Source organism: Trachurus japonicus, chromosome 4 (assembly GCF_045865225.1).
Source record: "Trachurus japonicus isolate A0001 chromosome 4, Traja_1.0".
NCBI lineage: Eukaryota > Metazoa > Chordata > Actinopteri > Carangiformes > Carangidae > Trachurus > Trachurus japonicus.
The window spans coordinates 4450233-4472963 of NC_140910.1; the positions used below are offsets into that span (position 1 = coordinate 4450233).

A 22731-nucleotide genomic window follows, 5' to 3' on the forward strand; every position below is an offset into this window, starting at 1 on the left:
TTGATTTAATTTTTTCCAGACACCGTCTGTTCATTATGCTGTCATCAACACTGCACTACCATTGATGGCAGTATATTTGGATCCCCAGGAGGATCCAAAGAGGGATTTCCGTCTGTCCCGTGATGCCATAAACATATTGATGGAATTGCTTGACATCAACAAAAGTCATGGCTGGGAACCTGACTTTGAAGTCCTTTTATTTCTGTACTGGCTGGCTCATGGGGCCTCCTATAGTGTTGTTTCCCGGGCATTTGGTTCCCCGAAGACAAGTGTCTTTCGTGCTGTACATAAGGTGGCAGGCAAAATAGTGGAGAAGAGGAGCCACTGCATCACCCTCCCCAAACCAAATGAGCTGGAGGCAACAGGAGAGGGGTTTGCTGGCCTTGCACAGCATGAGGCATTCAAAGCATGTGTGGGTGCTATTGATGGCTGCCACATTAGAATAAAGGCACCTGCAGGTCCTGCCTCCACTGACTACACTAATCGCAAGCTATTTCATTCTATCCAGCTCCAAGCTGTGTGTGACAGTGGAGGCAGGTTTTTGGACACATTTACAGGTTACCCTGGGTCTGTCCATGACACACGTGTGCTAAAGAACAGTCCCATTTACACAGGTCAACTCTACCCCCCAGCAGGCTACTTCATTGTAGGTGATGGTGGATACCCCTGCATTGAGCAGCCAATTTGCCTAATGACACCATTCAGAGAGCCACTGCAGTCCAGGGTCCAGGAGCGCTACAACGGCTGTCACTCCAGGGCCCGTTCAGTTATTGAAAGGTCTTTTGGTATGATGAAGACTCGATGGCGCAGCATCTTCTTTAAGGCCCTGGAAGTTGACACAACGTTTGTGCCATCCGTCATCACCTGTTGTGCTGTACTGCATAACATATGCCTGGGTGTCGGGGATATTGAGGAGCCAGTCCAGGAAGCTTGGGCGGACAATATCCCTCTTGCCCCTCTTGCTGTTGAGGTCGGTGGAGCAGCACTAAGAGAAAGGCTGGCAGGCCGCATCTCCGCACCTGTCCAACAGCTACTGGACCATGATTATCTGTAGGGAATGTAAGGCAAAAGAGACACGACACAATTATGCTATTGAGATTTATTTGTTCATGTTTCTTTTCCACATGTGTGGTGTATTTTATTTTTCAAAAGTTTTGAGTTAAAAAAAAAAAAAGATTGAAACAAAATGAAATTTCTGTTAATGTCAAAATAAAAGAAAACAAATGAGGGTGTTGTGATGTAATTACTGAACTTAAACTCACAAGGCATTAATCAGGGCCTAAATAATAAGTTACAAAATTAGATTTGCCTACATTTTGTCCACCATCTTCTCAAAAATGTTCAGAAGCCTGTCTGTTTGTGCCTCCAAACGCTGGAAGCGGTCCTCATCCCTCTCTCCCTCCTTCAGAATAATGTCAATGAGGCGCTCCCTCCGGGCTCTTTTTTTAGGTGGAGATTGTTGTGGTGGTGGTGGTGGTTCTGATGATGATGATGCTGTTGATGATGATGCTGCTGATGATGCTGATGCTGATGCTGATGCTGATGCTGATGATGCTGATGATGATGCTGATGATGATGATGATGATGATGGTGGTGGTGGTGTGGGGCTCTCTGGAGGTCCTGGCAGACAGCTGGCAGTGGCAGTGCTGCTCGTTGTTGGTTTTTCCCCTGTGCATGAGGCAATTAGGATGGGTGGTGTTACCGATGGCCGTGCCCCAATTGCCTCATGCATCAGGGGAAACCACTGCCAGCTGTCTGCCTTTTCCTCCCCCTGATCGGTTCCTGCCCCTGTAGGGGGGGCTTTCAAGTCCTATAGGGGAGAAAACAGAAGTAAGTTTTTTTATGAGTGAATTTGTTTCACCAATTGTATAGCTACTGTATACTAATTACCTTGTATTTCTTTTTCAGGTTTTCCCACTTTTTAGCCGCCTGTGCTCCTGTCACCCTCCCCTGCAGACCCATCTTCTGTACAATTGTCCTATTTACACAATAAAACAATTATGTTATGCTCACCAAACGTATTTTCCGGACTAATATGTCGCACCTGAGTATTAGTCGCATCTGTCAAAAAATACGTCATGAAGAGGAAAAAAAACATATAGTCGCACCAGTTTATAAGTCGCATTTATTTTTCAAACATTTAATTAATAGCCGGGTCTCATATAACGGCCGGGGCTTTGTGTACACGAAAGACCGACACCTATAGCCTACTACAGGCCGGGTCAAAAAAAAAAAAAAAAAAAAAACTCCGTTGCCAGGAGCAAACTGATGAGGATATGATCAGAAACTCTTTGTGGACTGTCTGTGAAGACTGACGGGAGTGAAGCCGACCTCTCCTCTGCTTCAGAGAGGGACAGCCCTCACGTGCTGTTCTTGCTGCGCTGTCGGCCCGTCTTCGGTCTCTGCTCCGTGTCCGGAGCCCAGTCGGGACCGGAGCAGAGACCGAAGACGGGCCGACAGCGCAGCAAGAACAGCACGTGAGGATGATGAAGATGAGCTACTGAATGCGGAGGGATTCAGAAATAAAAGCCTCGCTTCCCTCTTGAGGTCATAGCGTATGCTATATTTTTGATAGTAGCCTATATACGTCGCTTCTGAATAGGTCGCATGGTCAGCCAAACGAGGAAAAAAACGCGACTTACAGTCCGGAAAATACGGTACATTAAAACCTTTAGTCTCCCACAAATAAAATAAGCACCACAACAAAGAAGCAATGGTAAGTAATAAGTAACAGAAATACATTCAATGCCACAGTAGGTTACAAATAAACTCACTCCCAGGCCAGCTTTGAGGCATTTCTTTTGCCAGTAAAGAGAGCTTCATTTCTCATTCTGAGCTTTATGAGGAGCTCCGTCTCCTCATCAGACCCTGTAACAATATGGAAACAATCCCTTAATCACACAGAATGCACAGCAAACGATGCGACATCAGAAGAATAAAATGCTATTTAGATACAAGTATTTTGCGTTCTTTTTCTTTTGTTTGTGACAAATAGCTTATACTTACACTTGTAAACGGTGGGCTCCCGCTCTGCCATAACTGTGCAACGGCCAGTCTAATTGCACAATTAGTACCTGCCCGTGCTGGCTCCTTTAATTCATTTTCTTCTTCTTTGGTGGTAAATAGACAGCAGACAACGGTGTTTGAGGTTCATTATCGCCACCGCATGGACATATTTTTCGTGCACCACTGCAATGCATTGTGGGTGATATACAGCTCTGGAGTGACCATCGTTGTTGACTTGATCACTCAGCCCTCAAGGGTCGATCTCACCAAGTTCACTTCAGCTGTTTGGAGAAATGGAACAGCCCTTATGATGGCGGCGGGGATTCCCCCGAGGGCAAGTGCTGAGGGCAAGTGAACGAGGGCGACTCAAACTGTTTTTGGAACGCAGCCCAGGCTCTTCAGACAAGCGAAGAGCCTGGTGTCAGTTACCTCCTAATTAGTCTGCATTCTGGTTCCTGTCTGTAGCGGATACCGAAATCACCAAATTCACCAAAATAAAAGTATTCACCAACATAAAACTTATAAAATAAACATTAACTTGTGATACAATAAAAGCAAAATGTTAACTTAATGGCTCGGGGACTTTCTTGTAAATTATATTCCTTAAATTAAAGAGTTTTACCGCATTTTATTAGCTTGGTGCTTTTATTTTGAAGGAAAGGTCTGTCTCTCTCGCCCTGGATCCGTTTCCTACCAAAACAGCGAGTCAACGGCCCCAGACTAGCAGAGGAGAGGGGGAGCAGCTCTGCTCAGGTAATCATTAAACACACGGAGAGAGAGTTGAAGCTTAAGTCTTTATTCAGATCAGATTGATTTATAGTCAACATAGAAGAACAAGGTGAGTACTGTTCAAGTGATTCTTTTGTCTCTGTGTGGACTGTGAAGATGAGGATCTATTGATTGTATGAGGTGCTTGTGAGTTGAGTTGTACAGTGCATTGTGTGTGTCTGTTACTTCCTGTTCTGTCAGATATCCTGTGTTTGTGTGCTAACCATCAGTATTACTGGTTTCACTTTTAGACTGACTGAAGAACAGAAGATGAGTGATTGTGCAGAGGAATAGGGTAACACAGGAAAGACTCCAGGATCTACAAAGAGTAATCCATTCAGAGATGATCTGTCCTATAGTCAAGAGCCTGTTGCTATGAGGTAAGAGACCTGCAACAAACTTCCAAGTTTTTGTTTCTGTGCTGATGGCCGACAGTCTTGAGAGGACAGGAAATGAGAGCAGAGGAAGATGTAGGATATCATGCATGTTGTCAGGTTGGGGGAGGACAGGACCCAAATGCAGACTCAGGTTCGGTGACAAAAAGGGATTTATTGGTAACTCACAAGTACGGGGAAACACAGGAACATGAGGAGCATGAAGCCAGGAGGACAAACAACAATGAACCAACAAGGACAAAGGGAGACACTGAGGTTGAATACATGAGGGAACGAGACACAGGTGGTGCAATCAGACACAGGTGAGACACATGAGGTAATCAAACAGGCGGGAGAACACAGGAAGACAAGACAGGAACTTCAAAGTAAAACAGGAACTCAAGACACAAATCATGACAGAAACAGAACTTCAAAATAATACAGGAACTTACTTAAGGCGAGACACCCCAGGTGAATAGGGTAAAAAATTTAACTAACAGCTATTGCCATGAAACTTTCTATGTTTATTACTTACATTGAGACAATTATTTTTTGTATTACATGTTTTCTTAAATATTATGCTTAAATGTGGAAATGAGACATTATCTAATTAAAGCAGAAGTAAGTGATATATTTGTGTTAATATAAGTCTTAAATAGTTATATCTTCCGACAGCAATCACTTACATAGAGTGTTTGGTCTGAAACACGGGTCTGTCAGTCACTCTGCTCTGCTCTGAGCCGAGGAGAAAACATTTATCGTATCCTACAGTTTTTATCCAATGAGGAGAGAGAACGGCATGCAGGGCTGTGTGTGCAGCCAAGGGACGCCGTGAATGTGGCGACGTAGGGACGAGGACTGTTATGGTGCATTCAAGGAAACTCGTATTTTTCCGACCGTGAAGTCGTACCAGTTCGATCTGGTACGAGTTCACCGGTCGGAAGTTACGAGTGGCCGTTATAGTGACTTTCACCGGTAAAACAGGTCGGAAAAACACGAGTGGGTTGCCTGGAACGCTACAAAGTCGTAAGTTGTGACTTGAAGATGTAATTTACGATTTCAAAAGCCTGCCTGGAACGCAGCATTAGCGAAAACGACCGGACCACTTACTTCTGCTTTAAATATGCGTGAATTTGTGTACATTTCCAGACCCGAAATCTGAAGATTGGATAAAGCCACTTTCAAAATTCTTGTTTTATTTTGTTGACATACTAAAGTCAAAAGTTTTTACAGAGGGGATTTTGGATATCTCTTTTTATCACTCTGTAAATGAGAAAATACTGTCACCAGCCCTAAAAAATCAAATCTCGCCCTGTTTTTAGGTATAAATTGTTGTATAAATCAGGCTGTGAATGATATATCAACAATCCCCTCTGTAAAAACCTTCAGAATATAGGCAGGAATACAACTGGAAGGTTTGGTGTCTGTAAGTGCTGCTGAACTGGAGATTTCGGGTCCAGAGTATAAGAAAAAGCTAATTTTGAGAAACGGCCTTTAAAGATTCTATTGCAAAAATTCCACAAATTGGCTCTATGCACAGCTCTACTTCCTGAACTTCAGGCAGCTCCTTTATTTCCTGTTTTACATTATTGGACAAACTGATTAATCCAGATGTGTCTGACCATTGTGACTACTCAGACACACCTGGATTAATCAGTTTGTCAGTAAATAAAAGAGCTGTCTTGAATTTAGAAAGTAGTGGAGCTGTGCATAGAGCCCATTGTTACTGGAAACAAGGGTGTCTGGCCACTGTGAATTCCAGGTGTGGGCCAGTAGGTCAGAGAAAAGAAAATAAAAAAAAACAAACAAATAAGAAAAACACTTTTGGTGTAGTTGGGCTCATCTGTAATATGACAACCAATGTTTTCAGTTTCTCTATGTCTGGCTAATCATCTCTGGCCCATGTCAGTGTCACATCCGTTTCACCTCTGTCACTGAGAAGTAAACTACTGCAGAACACGTGATTCTGAGGATTGATGTTAATTTTAAGCCCTGTACCAGCGCAATGGGACATATTAAATCTCCGATCAGTTCATTCAGACGTCTGATGTGTAAAAAAAAAAAGCCACCGCTATGTATCGCGCTGTCTCCGACGGCATCCAAACACTCGTTTTTTACGGGTGACAGCTTCCGCGATGACGCACTTTGTAAAGGGATCTTATCGCTCGGTGAGTTTCTGTGCTGTGTCTTTTGTTGTCTAGCAAGTGAGAGTTACTGTTTTATTTTATGTGAGGATTAAAATCGATTTCCTTTCCCCATTTTTAAAAGTCCCTCCGTGCTGTTCAGAGCGCATCACGTGATGCTTCTAAACGAATCACGCTGTCGGAAAACGACACCACTCAATGAGACCCTCCCTCGTACTTTTACGATTCGTTGCTGGTACAAAGGAAATGACAATTTTTGGAACCGACAAATTAGTTTAGGAGAGAGAGAGAGATAGAGAACTTCACAGCGATACCTGATATGACAGGAGTCTGAACAGACGCGGCTCAGTAGCCGCGATAGAACGCTCAGTTCTGGTGAATTTAGGAGAAATCTACAGGCGACACCAGTCAAAGTGAAGTAAAATAAACACCCATAATGTGTATTTTAGACCATTTCTTTGTATTAGTCTGAAAGAAGACATGTTATGGAAGCAAAATAGCCCAAAATCTCAAAATTGATAAGTGCATGAAAAAACGATGTTTTTGCCTGCCGTGTCTCGCCTTAACTAAACAGGTGAATGAAAGAAACCAAGAGTTCAAAACAAGAATTCAACAAAAACCCAAGCAGAATTCTCAGGGCCATGACAGTACCCCCCCCCCCTTATGGGCGGGCTTCCAGACCGCCCCAACAGGACTGACCAGGGTGGGCGGAGGAGGGAACTAGGGGCAAGGCCAGGGGACATGATGGGTAGAGCAGGGGAACGGGGCTCTGGAAGGCGGCCAAGGGGCCGAGCCGAGGTGTGTAGGGATTCTGGGCAAAACAGAACGGAGAGTCTAGGGATTGGCCCGGAGGCCAGGCAGGAGGGCGACGTTGCTCGCGGGACTGGGGACCAGGGGGGCGGCCGGCCACTGACCGGAGTCTCGGGACAGAGATGGGCTGGGGTGCCGGCTGGATACTGCAGGCAGGAGCCGGACAGACCACTGGCTGGACGGTGGCGACCGGTGTTGAGCAGACCACCGGCTGGACGCTGGAGGTGGGGGCCGGACACTGGAGGCAGGGGTCAAGCACTCCAACTGCTCAACACTGGAGGAGGACAGACCTCCGACCGGACACTGGAGACAGGGACCAGATGGGCCTCCGGCTGGACACAAGAATCAGGAGCTGGACAGTCCTCCGGCTGGACACCGGAGACGGGAGCCGAGCATTCCAACTGCTCGTCACTGGAGACAGAAGCTGGACACACCGCCGGCTGGTCACTGGAGACAGGAGCAGGACCGGCCTCCTGCTGGATAGAGATGCACCGATTGCAAAATTCTTGGCCGATACCGATTTCCGGTTTTTAAGGAGGTCTGACCTGCTGAAACCGATTTTTCCGATACCGATTTTCTATCTAAGAAATAATTATAATCATACAATAGACACCATATTTATATAACTATAAATAAATTAAAACCACAACTAGTGGTAGGCTATATGATGCTATCATAACCCCCCTTTTTAACTCTTTCGCGACCACACTAATTCCTCAGCACATCCGCTCAGGACCACATGCTTTTGGCTATTTGTTTACCTTTTTCTCACGTCAAACCGAACTCTGTACATCACCTAGAAACAAACGGTCTTCACGTGATTGAAGAGTGACTTTGCAACATGCTCCTCGAAAAAACGGCGAGTTTTTCCGCCGTTTCGTTCGTGAGTACGAAGTAGAAGAAGAGAGCTGGGTTTCTCCAGAAACGGAGCTCCCGCTCTAGTTTCAGAGAAAAACGCACTTTTGTGTCAAGTGGCAATCTGCTCATTTTACCGGTACTCTGCACTGTGGCATGTCTCCCAAATCATTTCTACGGCTAAATAAATATATTTGTAGGCATATCTGGGGGGTGTGGCAGCCTGGAGAGCAGCGGTGCAGCGGTGCGGGTCTCTGGCCGCAGCGCAGCAGCTCTGGGACACTGCTGTGTGACTGGCCGGCGATGAGTGCTCTGGGGCGGGGGCGGCCGGTCACAGCACCCGCTGCAGAGCACCCGCTCTGCTGCACAGCGCCGTGAAAACAGCCGTGATAACGGGCTTTCAGATCCGAGTCTCCACACCAGAAACGTTTGTAACAGCACCGGGAAAAGTCGCCACATTTGTCGTTGGTCGCTTTTGTCAAAAGAGGGTTTGGAAACTCGCCAGATTCAGCGAGAAAGTCGCAACACTGTAGCCGACAGCCGCACAGCACTGCACGCTGTCCCCAGAGCAGCATTCAAGGAGAACGATTACTCAGACAAAACCAAGATCACACAGTTTATAAAAAACATTATGTTTTGATTTTAGTTTAAAACAGTTTTACATATCAGAGGACTACCATATTCACACACAGGGTACCTCAGAGTGTCTATTATCGTAATCTGTAAAAAAAATGGTTTTGACGAGTTTACTCATCAATGGTCGTGAACGTTCGGCAGGCTGTGACGAGTTAACTCGTCAATGGTCGCGAAAGAGTTAAGGATGAAACATCACAAATAAGAAATAGAGTGAGAGTTTCAACAGTGCTTACACCTCTGCCCCTCTGTGTGTGTGTGTGTGTATTCGTTCATTTCTCGCGCTCTGTTTAGATTAATAAACACAAATAGGCTACAAACGTACACACATTGGCCTCACGTATTTGTATCGCGGTGTTTTATTTAGAAAATTGTTTTATTTAGAAAATTGACCGAATCCTCTCGTGTTTGTTTGTGAGACTTCCTGCCCAAGATTGACGCTCGCGGCTCCTGCACAAAATAGACCAGACGCCAAAACGATCGCTGCAGGGCGCGAACCGGCCGCGGAGGATTAATGAAAATGCAAACAGCGTGTTTTGGGTCGTCCTGGCACACAGTGAAGTAAGTCCAAACAGAGAAGTTCTCTGGTCCAAATCAGCGACATGTTTTCTTCCTGAGTCTTCTGCTAGTTTTTAGCTTCGCTGCTGTTTTGCTCTGGGCAAGTTGAGCTGCTACGCACCGCGCATGCAGGTCAGTTTGATCGGCCGAAAACTGGAAGTTACGACAGTGACCGGCCTGTCACCGATTGGATATAACACCAGCTTTTTTAATCGGCGGCCGATTGATTGGTGCATCTCTACTGCTGAACACTGGAGACAGAAGCCGGACACACCACCGGCTGGACACTGGAAACAGGAGCAGGACAGGCTTCCTGCTGGACACTGGAACCAGGACCCGGACGTGCCTCCTGCTGGACACTGGAAACAGGAGCCGGACGGGCCTCCTGCTGGACACTGGAACCAGGACCCGGACGGGCCTCCTGCTGGACACTGGAAACAGGAGCCGGACAGCTTCCTGCTGGGCACTGGAATCGGGAGCTTGGACACTGGAATCAGGAGCCGGACGGGCTTCCTGCTGGACACTGGAAACAGGAGTGGATGAGCCCCTTGGCTGGAGGCTGGGAACCTGGGACTGCTCGCCACCAGGTGGAAGACAGGAAACACCGAGCTCTGGCACACCAGAGCTGGGGGCCTATGTCTCCTCCTCGGTGCCCTGACCTCCACAGGAGAGCTGGGTGCTGCATCGTGTGACGCAGGAACAGGGGTGGCGCCAGCCGGGACCTCCGACGCTGGAACAGGAGTGGCGTCAGCCAGGGCCCCCGACGCCGGAACAGGGTGACTGCAGCTCTGAAGAGGGCGCCGGGGGAAGCTGCAGCTCTGAAGAGGGCACAGGGGGATGCTGCAGCGCTGGAGTTGACCGAACTGCCAACGAGGCACGGGGAGCAGGAGTCGGCTGGACCACCGACTGCCTCACCGCAGCTAGGGGACATGGAGGCTGATGCCCAGCCAGAGGGGAACTTGAAGGCTGCGGCCCAGCCGGAGGGGGACATGAAGGCTGCGTCCCAGCCACAGGAGAACTTGAAGGCTGCGGCCAGCCCCTGGAGAACTTGAAGGCTGCAGCGGGGCAGGGACAGGAGATGGCTGCAGCAGAGCTGGAGAGGGAATGGGAGTGTGGCTAACCGGCTTACCGCTAGCAGGCCAGGAGCCTCTGCCTGGCCTGGATGAGGCTAGTGCTGCCCTGTTGAACGGAGAGGGGTCCTCCTCGAGCCAGACGGGATCCCCTGAACGGGTCAGTCTCAGCAGAGTAGGTGGGTTGCTGGGGATGAGGCTGGGGGTGCTGGCGACGGCGAGAGGAGGCTCCTCTGCTGGGCTTTGGGGAGTTGGTGCCAGATGAGGGCAAAATACTCGAAAAGAGTCATCCGGGGAGGGGAATGGTCCACTGGGTCCTTTTTTGGTCGGTTCATTCTGTCGTTTGTCGTCCTGGCTTCATGCTCCTTGTATTCCTGTGTTTCCCCGTACTTATGAGTTACCAATAAATCCCTTTTTGTCACTGAACCTGAGTCTGCATTTGGGTCCTGTCCTCCCCCAACCTAACACATGTTGCAGTTAATGGTTGGTAATTTGATCTCAAATTCACAAAGTGTCCGCACTATACTATACTATACTATACTATACTATACTATACTATACTAACCTGAACACTACATGCATACACATGTAGATACACTGTGACTCCGTAGATTTGAAAAAGGGCAAACACAGACACTAGAGCTACCGGTTGTTCCTCGTTCATGGAGAACAGAAATTAGGGCTGAGTGATATTCAAAATCTCCGGCTCCTCCACTCAAACTAGTTCCAGATTACATAGTGTATGTCCACAATCAATTTAGTCTTGTCTTGTTGTGTGAAGTCTTGAGTTATGGAAAGTCACAAGGACATACTGACCTTTGACCTTTAGTCACCATATCTATTCAGTTTAGCTCATCCTAATTTAAACTGCACAATTATTGAAACATCTTGAAGGAATTTCTTCAGATTTAGCACAAATGTTCACCTGGACACTAGATCAAACTGATTTGATTTTGTCCGCTAAAGAACAAAAGTCAAGGTCAGTGTCTTCATGAAAACACTTCCTCGCCATAAGTAAAGTCAAAGTAATTATGAGAAGATGTCTCACAAACTATTATTACTAAATATTTTCTGTGTACTCTGCACAAACAGGGATCAGGTAATCTGGATCTAGTCTGAGGGGAGGAGGAAATTACCTTGAGGAGGTGACTACTTTAAATATACATGTGTTCATGTCTTTACAGAGAGATGGAGAACAGTGGTGACTCTATGGACGAGCAGCTGTCTTGCTGTGGTCTCTGTCAGGACGTCCTGAAGGATCCAGTCTCCACCAGCTGTGGACACTGCTTTTGCAGACAGTGCTTCACCTCATACTGGGACCAGTCTGGGTCTGCAGGAAACCCCTCCTGTCTCCAGTGTGGAAAAAGACCCAGAACCAGTGATGGACTGCAGGCTATGACAGGCTCAATAGGCAAGTCTTTGTATGTTGCTTGTCCAATAACTGAGAATGCAGTCATATTAATAAATACATAAAACCAATAGGTATTTGTTAATTTCAATCTGTATCTATGAACAATTCATGACATGTCGTAAATTTTATTGCAATGGTCTCTAGTTGGACAACGCATGGACATGGGACCATGACACGGTCGTTTTACTTTATACTTGGTATGTCATGATCAGACTTTTTTTTTTTTTTGAAAACTGAAATATCTCTGATGTTATCAGTTCTGTTAAAGGGACAACGAGGAGTTTTGGAAAAGCGAAGCGTTTTCACACTACATTTATGAGCCTCCGCGCGCACCGTACATTTCTTTGACCGGGCGCAAGACGGACTCATGTTTTCATTCATCAATAATTAAAGTCAGAGGTTCAAAGAGGTTCACATACCACCGTAGTTCCGACCATAAACGGCGATGCGGCTGCGTTATTCTCATGACTCGCCACGAAGGTCCGCCACCACTAATAATAACAAAATAACGATAGAGACAGAACGATATATTTATCGAAAATGGGCCCATTAACAAGTGTGGGTAGCGGAGATTCATCCACATTAACGTGAGACTTTTTTATAACCAAATAGAAACTCCTCGTTGTCCCTTTAAATAAAGTAAGATTATGACCTTCATTGTTTTTAATTTTCTGAAAATGACAAAACACAGATAATACAATTGATGAGAGAGCAGATTAGTTTTGTTTGTTTTTTTCGGCTGATGAAAATCGTCAGATCAGATTGTCAGTCTCTCTGTCTTCAGTCTGACTCTTTTCTCACAGCAGATCGTGGTCTACAGGAGGTTTTAGATCAATATAAGATCCGTCTGAGGAGTAGATGTGAACAAGTGACTGAAGGAACAGGAAATGAAACAGGAAGTAGAACCCTCCTCAACAGGATCTACACTGAGCTCTACATCACAGAGGGACAGAGTGAAGAGGTTAATACCCAACATGAGGTGAGACAGCTGGAGACAACGTCTAAGAAGGAGATCCTCAATGACACTCCAATCAAGTGCAACAACATCTTTAAAGACCTACCTGTCCAACAGAAAGGCAAAGTCTCTACAGTCTCACCTATCCAACAAAGACCCATCAGAGTGGTGCTGACAAATGGCGTCGCTGGCGTTGGAAAAACCTTCTCAGTGCAGAAGTTCACTCTAGACTGGGCCGAGGGCTTGGAGAACCAAGATGTCAGTCTGCTGGTTCTGCTTTCATTTAGGGAACTGAACCTGATCAGAGATCAGCAGTTCAGTCTACCCAGGCTGCTCCATGTTTTCCATCCAACATTACAGAAGGTCACAGCAGAGCAGCTGGCTGTCTGTAAACTTCTCTTCATCTTTGACGGCCTGGATGAAAGCCGACTGTCACTGGACTTCAACAACAGGGAGGTTGTGTCTGATGTCACACAGACGTCATCAGTCAACGTGCTGCTGACAAACCTCATCCAGGGGAATCTGCTTCCCTCAGCTCTGGTCTGGATCACCTCCAGACCTGCAGCAGCCAATCAGATCCCTTCTACATGCGTTGACAGGGTAACAGAGGTTAGAGGCTTCACTAACGCCCAGATAGAGGAGTACTTCAGGAGGAAGTCCAGTGATGAAGATCTGTCCAGAAGAATGATATCACACATCAAGAGGCCCAGGACCCTCCACATCATGTGTCAAGTCCCAGTCTTCTGCTGGATCAGTGCTACAGTTCTGGAGCACATGTTGACCACAGACCAAAGAAGAGAGCTGCCCAAGACCATGACTGACCTGTTCTCACACTTCCTGCTGGTCCAGACAAATAGGAAGAAGAATAAGTACGGTGGGGGACATGAGACGAGTCCACAGGAGCTGACGGAGGCCGACAGGGAAGTTCTTCTGAAGCTGGGGAGGCTGGCGTTTGAACAGCTGCAGGAAGGAAACATCATGTTCTACCAAGAAGACCTGGAGCAGTGTGGTCTGGATGTCACAGAGGCCTTGGTGAACTCAGGACTCTGTACTGAGATCTTCAAAAGAGAGAGTGTGATCTTTCAGAAAACAGTCTACTGCTTTGTTCATCTGAGTGTTCAGGAGTTTCTGGCTGCAGTCTACATGTTCCACTGTTTCACCGACAGGAACACAGAGGTCCTGGAGAACTTCCTGAAAGACCAAGATGTTAATTTTACCCTGGATGACTTCCTGGACAGAGCCATGGATGAATCCTTCAATAGTAAAAATGGTCATCTGGACCTGTTTGTTCGCTTCCTTCATGGCCTCTCTCTGAAGTCCAACCAGAGGCTGTTAGGAGGTCTGCTGGGTCAGACAGACAACAGTTCAAAAACCATCCAGAGAGTGATCAACAACCTGAAGAAGATGGTGCATTATAATGTGTCCCCTGACAGATGCATCAACATCTTCCACTGTCTGACAGAGATGAACGACCAGTCAGTTCACCAAGAGATAGAACAGTTCCTAAAGTCAGAGAACAGATCAGAGAAGGAACTCTCTGAGATCCAGTGCTCAGCTCTAGCCTACATACTGCAGATGTCAGAGCAGGTTCTGAATGAGTTCTACCCGAAGATGTACAACACATCAGATCAGGGACGAGGGAGACTGATCCCAGCTGTGAGGAACTGCAGAAAGGCTCGGTGAGTACAGATATGATCATTGTAATATTGATCAGCGGATCAAATCAGTAGTCAATATTCTTAGTTTGACTTATGTCATTTCAGGAGGTGTAATAAAAGCTGTGAGCTCCAACAAATAGATTCTTCAGGTGGTTGTGATTGTTGCTGTTTAATCAACAAAAACACTATTTTTTTCTTTTGACTTTTTGATTGTATTCAAACCTGATGAATCTAATTAAAGCAGCACCACGGATCAGTATTACTGCTCTGGAATCAGTCTAAAAACAGTTGACAGTTCAAAATTTGTGTCTTCATCCTCACTCTGGATCAAATCACAATGAAGCAGAAACGTGACGTTGTTCACGTACTTCATCTAAAACACAGATTCAGATTAAATCTGTGCAAGTCTGACAGTTTCATATCTAACTCAGAGAAGATTAGCTGAACCTCAGATGTTCAACACATCATCACAACCTGTCATCAGATTTGATTTGATTCTGACAGATTTTCTCTCTTCACAGACTTGTTGGCTGTGGACTCACAGACAAACACTGTGAAATCGTGGCCTCAGCTCTGAAGTCCAACCCCTCCCACCTGACAGAACTGGACATGAGTAAAAACTACCTGGAGGATTCTGTAGTGAAGATTCTCTGTGCTGGACTGAAGAGTCCAAACTGTAAACTGGAGACTCTGAGGTCAGTTCACTGGACCTGTTGTAAGTTTTGTTTATACTCAGCTCAAATGTGTGAAGGTTCAGTTCGTCATTGGTTTGAATATTTGTGAGACTGAAGCAGTGACTGATTATGACACTGTCACTTCGAAGGTGTAGGGTCAGAGGTCACTCATAGGATCAGTGGCTGTGGATACGGTCAGTGTGATCAATGTATCTGATCAATTAATGATCTTTTTTTCTTTATTAAGATTGGAGCACTGTAGTTTGTCAGAGATCAGCTTTCTGGTCCCAGCTCTGAAGTCCAACCCCTCCCGCCTGAGACACCTGGACCTGAGTGAGAACAAGCTGCAGGTTTCAGGAGTGAAGGATCTGAGTGGTTTTCTGGAGAATCCAAAGTGTAGACTGGAGACTCTGAGGTAGGGCTGCACGATTATGGCCAAAATGATAATCACGATTATTTTTGTCGATATTGAAATCACGATTATTAATCACAATTATACATTATGTTAGATAAAACATGTTTTTATTGCACTTTCTATTTGAAACAAACAATAGGCTATGTGAACAAGGCTTTCAGTTCAAAATAAAACGTAAAATAAAAATAAATAATAGCCTAAAATAAAATTTACCCAAGACAAAGGGCTAGCAAAAAATAAATGCCATTGCAGAGTGCAGAGGTGTCATTCTGTACAGTAGCGGACAGATACTTGTGTAAAAAACAAAAAATAAAAAATAAATCTGGTAGAAGTAGCTGCTGATTCAACTCCTTTACTCAAATAAAAGTAAGAAAGTACAGGCTCTGAAATGTAATTTCAAAGTAGGCTATAGGTAAAAATTAATTTTTGCCATCAATGATACACAGAGATGTGTGGGCAAGAGTCTGTCTAGCATGGACCAAAGCACAGCACGGACAGCAGCAATTTGGAACAAATTAAAAACATTTCATGAACAGACCAAGTGTTTTCACACAGGCAGCGTCCAGCAGGTCGGCCTAGCTCAACTGTGCTGCCACCAAAACGGCCATAGATCGCCGTTACCGGCCGTTATGATCACGGTCGGAACGTTTTATTTACACGACGTATAACACCAAAACGGCCGCGTGGGGTGACGGGGTCTCGGTCCAGCTTTGAGACCACCCCACAGCCCGACCTCGATCCGATCCAGAGCGAGACGGCGACAGTAGACAGCCTTTGGAGGTGCTGACTGACCAGACACAGACACACGTCATGTCTACTGTCACCGTCTGCTGCCGACATTGTCTCACTCTCACTTCAGAGTGAGATCCATACAGTCTATGAGTGAGACGTAACACCGGGCGCAGAAGGTGACACAGTACAGCAGCATTTGAAGGTGCCGACTGACCGGCCGGGACACACACTCTGGACTGTAAACAACATGTAAAGGGAGGATGCGCTCGCTTGTTAGTTAGGCAGCTTCATGGAGGCCTGACCTCTCGTTCGCCCCCTGGTGGTTGGCGGACTATTGGTTGAGAAAGCGCTTGATTTGATATGCAGCACAGCCCGTTTTTTTACATGTTAATAATCGTGACGATCATCTTAATTTAATCGTGGCAGCCAAAATCGTGATCGTGATTAAAATTTGATTAATTGTGCAGCCCTACTCTGAGGTCAGACTCTGTTTCTTTTCTGTGTTCAGATGAATGTGATGTGAAAGTTGTGTTGACACTGAGTCAAAGACATGAGGCTGATATCATACTGATCCACACTGAGGGTCGTCATGGTGACGTCTGTTTTCTTCTTATGTGGTTTTAGTTTTCTTTTCAGATTTCACCTCTGCAGAAACACATTTAATGTGTCAGACTAACTGATCTATAATCAATAGCTGCTGTTTCCACCTCTTTCTGAGGCTCTGTGATGTTTGTAGTGAAATATTCAAAGCCAACATGTCATAGTAACAACCTGTGTATGTGCTGGTTTCAGTACTTTGGAGAGGTTTGAGCAAGTTAACATTAAGTCTGGCAGCAGGTTTTTCTGTCTCTGAACTTTATCAGCTGCTTCATTGAACATGTGTTTCTGTTACTCAGATTAAGGGGCTGCAAGTTGTCAAAGATCAGCTGTTCTTCTCTGGTCCCAACTCTGAAGTCCAACCTCTCCCACCTGAGACACCTGGACCTGAGCTACAACAACCTGCAGGATTCAGGAATGAAGGATCTGAGTGGTTTTCTGGAGAGTCCAGACTGTAGACTGGAGACTCTGAGGTCAGACTCCATGTTTTATTTCTGTGCTCAGATGTATGTAATGTGAAAGTTGTGTTGATACTGTTTTCTTCTTCTCTGATTTTAGTCCAGTAACTGTTTCTCTTCACATTTCTCTTAACTGCAAAAACACATGCAATGTGTCAGACAATAACTGTCCTATGAATAACAGCTGGTGGCGTGAGGCCCTGTGATGTTTGTAAAGATACATTCAAAGCTAACATGTCATAATAACAATATGTATTATGTCTATATAACCAGAAACTCATATTATCATCATAGTCATGTGTATGATCATGAAAGCCAACCCATTGTAAATTGTCAGTGCTCCCACTTTTCAGCATACATTCATGTCCATGAATTGTCAGTGACCACCAGCACTGTGTATGTGCTGGTTTCAGCACTTTGAAGAAGTTTGAGCAGCTTAAATCTGTGATTTCAGTCAGCAGGTTTTTCTGTCTCTGAGCTTCAGTGTCTCCAGTGGATATTTTCTTTGGACAAGGTGTTTCCTTAACCCAATGCAGGAACTCACAGACACACAAAAACTTCAATTTCCATTTTGCAGCATATTGACTCACAGATGCACACAGAGACAGAGAAATATACCACATGGAAAATATTAGACGCAAAACTGAACTTCCATTTTCTAAACTTGTTCTCTCTGAATCTTCTTGTGCACTGAACAGACAATGAAACCCTGAACGCTGTCAACAAGGAACTTTGCCATAAACTAATTTCTTATATTCTTTATTCAGCTTGATGGACTGCAGGTTGTCAGAGATCAGCTTCCTGGTCTCAGCTCTGAAGTCCAACCCCTCCCACCTGAGAGAACTGGACCTGAGGGAAAACGATCTGCAGTATTTAGGAGTGAAGGATCTTAAGGGTCTTGTGAAGAGTTCGGACTGTAGTCTGGAGACTCTGAGGTCAGTAGAGGGATGGATCAGTCAATGTTGTTTTCATCAGTGTTGTCATCTGCAATGTAGATCATTTTGGCATGCACACTCATAATGTTATACATCTATTTTTATTAGTGATGGGTACAGTAGACATGCTATTCTTAGCTAGCTTCCTGTAACTGAAAACATCAATGTGTCTCATTCATGAAAAGTTAGTCACTTTGTGTCGATTTGCACATACAAGGATTTATCTACATAACCAGAAACTCATATTTGACTCTCATTGTGTCCATGAATTGCCAATGACCACCATATAATCAGGTGGGTTCATCCGGTTAAAAGAGAGGGAGAGAAAGAAACACTTTTCTGAGGCAGAGAGCAACGTAATTTTGGGTGGAGTGAAGTCAAAATATTTTATTTCCTTCTGTTAGTAGTGGTGTGAATGGGACAGGTAAATCAAAAGCCTGGAAGGAGGTAACAGCTGCCGTTAATAAAGTGGGTTGGGCAATGATTTTCAAATAGTCGTTCAGTTAAAAAAAATTTAATAGTTTATGAGACAATCGTCTTGTCTGAAAAATGTAAAGTATGATACCAGATACCAGATCAGTTAAAACTTGTTTGTGTGAGTCTGATCCTGGATCAGTTTGGTTTAATGAAACAAACTCAAACAAGACCTGATTATTGTCCTCTGACTCTGTTGCTGCTGTTGTCTTGATTCCTACAGGATTGGTGAGGACGAGGAGATTAAAGCTTCGGGAGACAAAAACTGTGAGTACTGAAACTCTCTCTCCTCTTCATCAACCTGACTGTGAAATGCTTTATATATATGTGTGGCGGTCTGGGAAAACCCGTCGGATGTCGCGGACGTTCGATTGTGGCAAATAGCCAAAATAGGTGGAAAAGTACTATTTCCACGATTTTGATATTTTGTGTGATTCTGGTACTTTGAACTCCCTACTACATCGTGGTGAATAAATATTTTAAGAAAACAAAACGGAAAGTACTTATTTTTATGTTTTTGTGGCGAGTAAAGCGTTTTGTTTCCAGCTGAGCCACAGCACAGCTGATCTGCAGCAGCAGCGCTAGAGGAGACAGGTCCGTTGTTATTGTAGAGGTAACATTCAAGGACCCTCGGAAAGCAGAGAATCCCGCGATTCAGATGCTTTTTTACAGTTCGTCTTTAACAGTTGTTGATGTTTTGTAAAACATGTGCAAGTGCCGATGACAAGTTCGGTTTAGCGCCGATGCTACGTTCTGTTTAGCATTGGTGCTACGTTCGGATTAGCATCGATGCTACGCTAGGTTAGCGTCTGTTCCCATACCATGTGATTACACGCACCCTATGGTCCCTTCTTGTCACAGAGGCACCATTCAAGGACCCTCGGAAAGCAGAGAATCACACGATTCAGATACAGTTTACAGCTCATCTCTATCATAAACAGTTCAGAAGTTGTTTAATGTTTTGTAAAACACTCGTCTTTAGAGGGTTAAAACAGCAACGTTCTAGTTAAAGCCATTTTTCTCACTTTTCAGTTTTTTGGTCATAATAGATTAAAATGCCCATAACTTTTGATCTGAAAGGGCTATCTCAGTTATTCAAACAGTTATGAATAGCTGTAAACTTCTAGTGTATGGAAATATCAAAAAATGAAAATGTCAAAATCCCACCATGTGAAGGGTTTTCCCAGGCCACCACACATATATAATTTGACTTTTTGGCTTGAACACAACAAATGAAACAAAGTATGACAGACAGGTTCATCATAGGCAAGGTACATGAAGTAACATTTAAATTTCAGAGTCTTTCATTTCAGAAACTGTCCTCTAGATGTCTTAATTATTAGTTACTATCTCCTGTTGAGCCAGGGCAGGTGATAATAGGGACGTAGTCTTACATCCATTTATTTGTTGTGTGTCACCAGTCCTTATACCTGTTACCGATATATCTGTATCATCTCTAATTGATTGTGTAAGTGGTTCAACCAATAATTCAAACATTGTGGGGCTGAGGGGGCATCCATTAATCTAAATTCTGGCTGTTACGTGCAATGTTCTTTTGTGTTCCCTGATGCCCCGAGATGATGCACTTAACACTGGCTGTTGAAAAACACTATAAAGATTTCAGGCATATTATTACCTGATCATTGAAAACAAACCATCCAAAAATAAGTGGTGTTGGATGAATTTTACAGTGGTGTTCGACCTGGAGTGATCTCCTGTGTCTTCTGGATTACTAGTATAAAGAGTTTTTACGTATCCCTGAACCAAGACAAACAAACCAGACAAGATTTTTTTTCATGGACCATTCCATCCCTACTGTGTATACATGTCTCATTTCTCAAATCAGCAACATTGTTCACTTGTTATTAATACATTTGTTTACAGCACAGATGATGCTTATTGAACACAAGTATGATTCTAGTTCATCTTCCAGGTCCTGGTCCTGGTCCTGGTCTGAGTCCAAGTGTTTCAGCACCGAGTCCAAGTGTCTCAGCACTGACTCCAAGTGTCTCAGCTCCGACTCCAAGTGTCTCAGTTCCGACTCCAAGTGTCTCAGCACCGACTCCATGTGTCTCAGCTCCAACTCCAAGTGTCTCAGCAGAAAAGAGGCTGCTGTCTGTTCGGACTGAGTTCATCTATAGGATGTCTGATGCAAATCTTGGGCTCCTGCTGAACAAACTTTTGGACTGTGAGGTGATAAGTGATGCTGAAATTATCTCTTTTAATGCAATATCAAACAAGAATAAGAAAGCAGAAGAGGTGATCGACACTGTACGAAAAAAAGGAAAAGACGCTTCTTCAATTCTGATCACAGCTCTTTGTGAGGTGGATCCCTACCTGTCAAAACACCTGAACCTGATGTAGAAACTGTGTTTTTCTGACACTGTCTTTAATTCTTTTTTTCTTTTGAGAACGGACCAGGCTAAAGACTAATGCTAACTAGAGTTCATATGATCAATAACATGTGAATCATGTGGTACTGACGTTATGACATTGAACCCAGCGCTCCAGCCTGGTCCCTCACTTTATTGTGTCCCCAGAAACACTCAGGGTTTCCCGCAGCGCTTTCCTATTAAGGCGGCCGCCTTAACAACAAAGAGCTGCTGCCTAAACTAACGTCTAAAAAAAAAATGTAGCGATATTCGAGGTCAATGACCGCTTGGCAGTCGGGTTTGCATGTCCTTTATGGGTGAGTGAGTGCAACCGGACCCTCCGTTACAGAAGCAGTGTAGGCTCTATGATATTCAGACAGTTATCCCACTTGTTTTTAATAATGGTTAATTTGTCCTTTTTATTTTGATAAATATTAACTATTTCCACATGTTTTATTATTGACATTTGACAGGGTACATTTTCTATAACCTGGATATGCAGGGGTCATTATTTTGATCTTTATTATAATTGTTCAGATGAACAAAGCATTTTTGAATCTAATACTGATTAACGGTGCAACTAAAATTAGGCAGATCTTGGTTTCATCAGTCCACAAAACATTTTCCCAGTAGTGTTGTCGAGTGTCAAAGGGCTCTTTGGCAGATTTAAGGCCTGCAATGATGTTTTTGTTGTTGTTGTATGTTGTTTTTTTTGGAAAGCAATTAATGCAGAAAACCAGGGAAAGGAAATACTTTTTCTTGCCACTGTATAGGTTCAAGTGTCCACATACTTTTGGCCATGTGGTGAATCTCAAAATGTTGAGGATGCAACTTTTTGTTTTTCATCAATTCATCTATGCACTTAAGTATTTTGGGGGGCTTTTATGCACTTAAGATCGATTTTAACTGCAGTTTGTTTTAATTCAGATGTATTTTAATCTCTTTTTTTTACTGAAATGTATATGTTCAATTACAGATGTTAATAAATGATAATAAAGATAAACATTGGACTTTACAATTGAATAAACACAATTATTTGTTTTTTTTAAAGATGAGATTTCATGATTTTTTCATTAATCATCTTTCAGACAGATATATTTCTGTGCACTGTATTGACATCAAATCTTTTTTGTTTTGTTTTTTTGTTAAGTTTCCTCTGCTGTCATGAGCAAACATCGATTAATTAATAATAATAATAATGTATTACATTTATATAGCGCTTTTCTACCGTTACCCGATACCCAAAGCGCGTACAGTAACCATTATTCATTCATACCACATTCACACCGGTGGTGGTAAACTACGTGTGTAGCCACAGCTGCCCTGGGGCAGACTGACGGAAGCGTGGCTGCCATTTCGCGCCAAACGGCGCCTCCGACCACCACCATGATCATTCATACGCATGCACACGAGGGAAGTTGGGTTAGGTGTCTTGCCCAAGGACACTACGACAGAGACTGGGAGAGAGCGGGATTCGAACCGCCAACCCTCTAATTGACAATATTACATGTATTATCCTGGCACTACATAACATTTACATCAGTAAATGTTATTCCAGCACTGATGAGCTTCAGTTGATTCACACTCGGTGTGTCTGTTTCCAAAACTTAGTTTTTTTTATATCGTAAAAAAATCTTTGACCTACAGTATGGGGCAGGGGTCTTCAACGTTTTCCAGGCCAAGGACCCCCTACTTATATATATATATAGTATAAAATTGTGTTATTTAACTGGTCATATAGTGCCATGTGCTAAAAGTGCCATTTTCTGCCCGAACCGACCCGAACACAGACATTGTTAGGTTTTCAATGCATAGAAGTACCACATAAATTT

The 22731-nt window shown here is 44.3% G+C and overlaps 1 protein-coding gene and 1 pseudogene across 2 annotated transcripts in view; both read left to right on the top strand.

Annotated features, from left to right (window-relative positions):
- LOC146988304 (uncharacterized) overlaps positions 1–1960 on the top strand; it is a 29796-nt gene extending 27836 nt beyond the window's left edge. Inside the window, exon 15 of the mRNA XM_085775274.1 lies at positions 1909–1960. Coding sequence (XP_085631400.1) covers positions 1909–1925 — 17 coding nt within the window. The 3' untranslated portion in view covers positions 1926–1960. The remainder of the gene's footprint in view (positions 1–1908) is intronic.
- Positions 1–20656, top strand: part of LOC146988303 (protein NLRC3-like) — a 53183-nt pseudogene extending 32527 nt beyond the window's left edge. The window contains exons 2-9 of the transcript XR_015035752.1: positions 11403–11625; positions 12420–14263; positions 14764–14937; positions 15164–15331; positions 16960–17133; positions 17886–18109; positions 18751–18794; positions 20412–20656. The product of XR_015035752.1 is annotated as a protein NLRC3-like (transcript). The remainder of the gene's footprint in view (positions 1–11402; positions 11626–12419; positions 14264–14763; positions 14938–15163; positions 15332–16959; positions 17134–17885; positions 18110–18750; positions 18795–20411) is intronic.
- The last annotated feature ends 2075 nt before the right edge of the window (positions 20657–22731 follow it).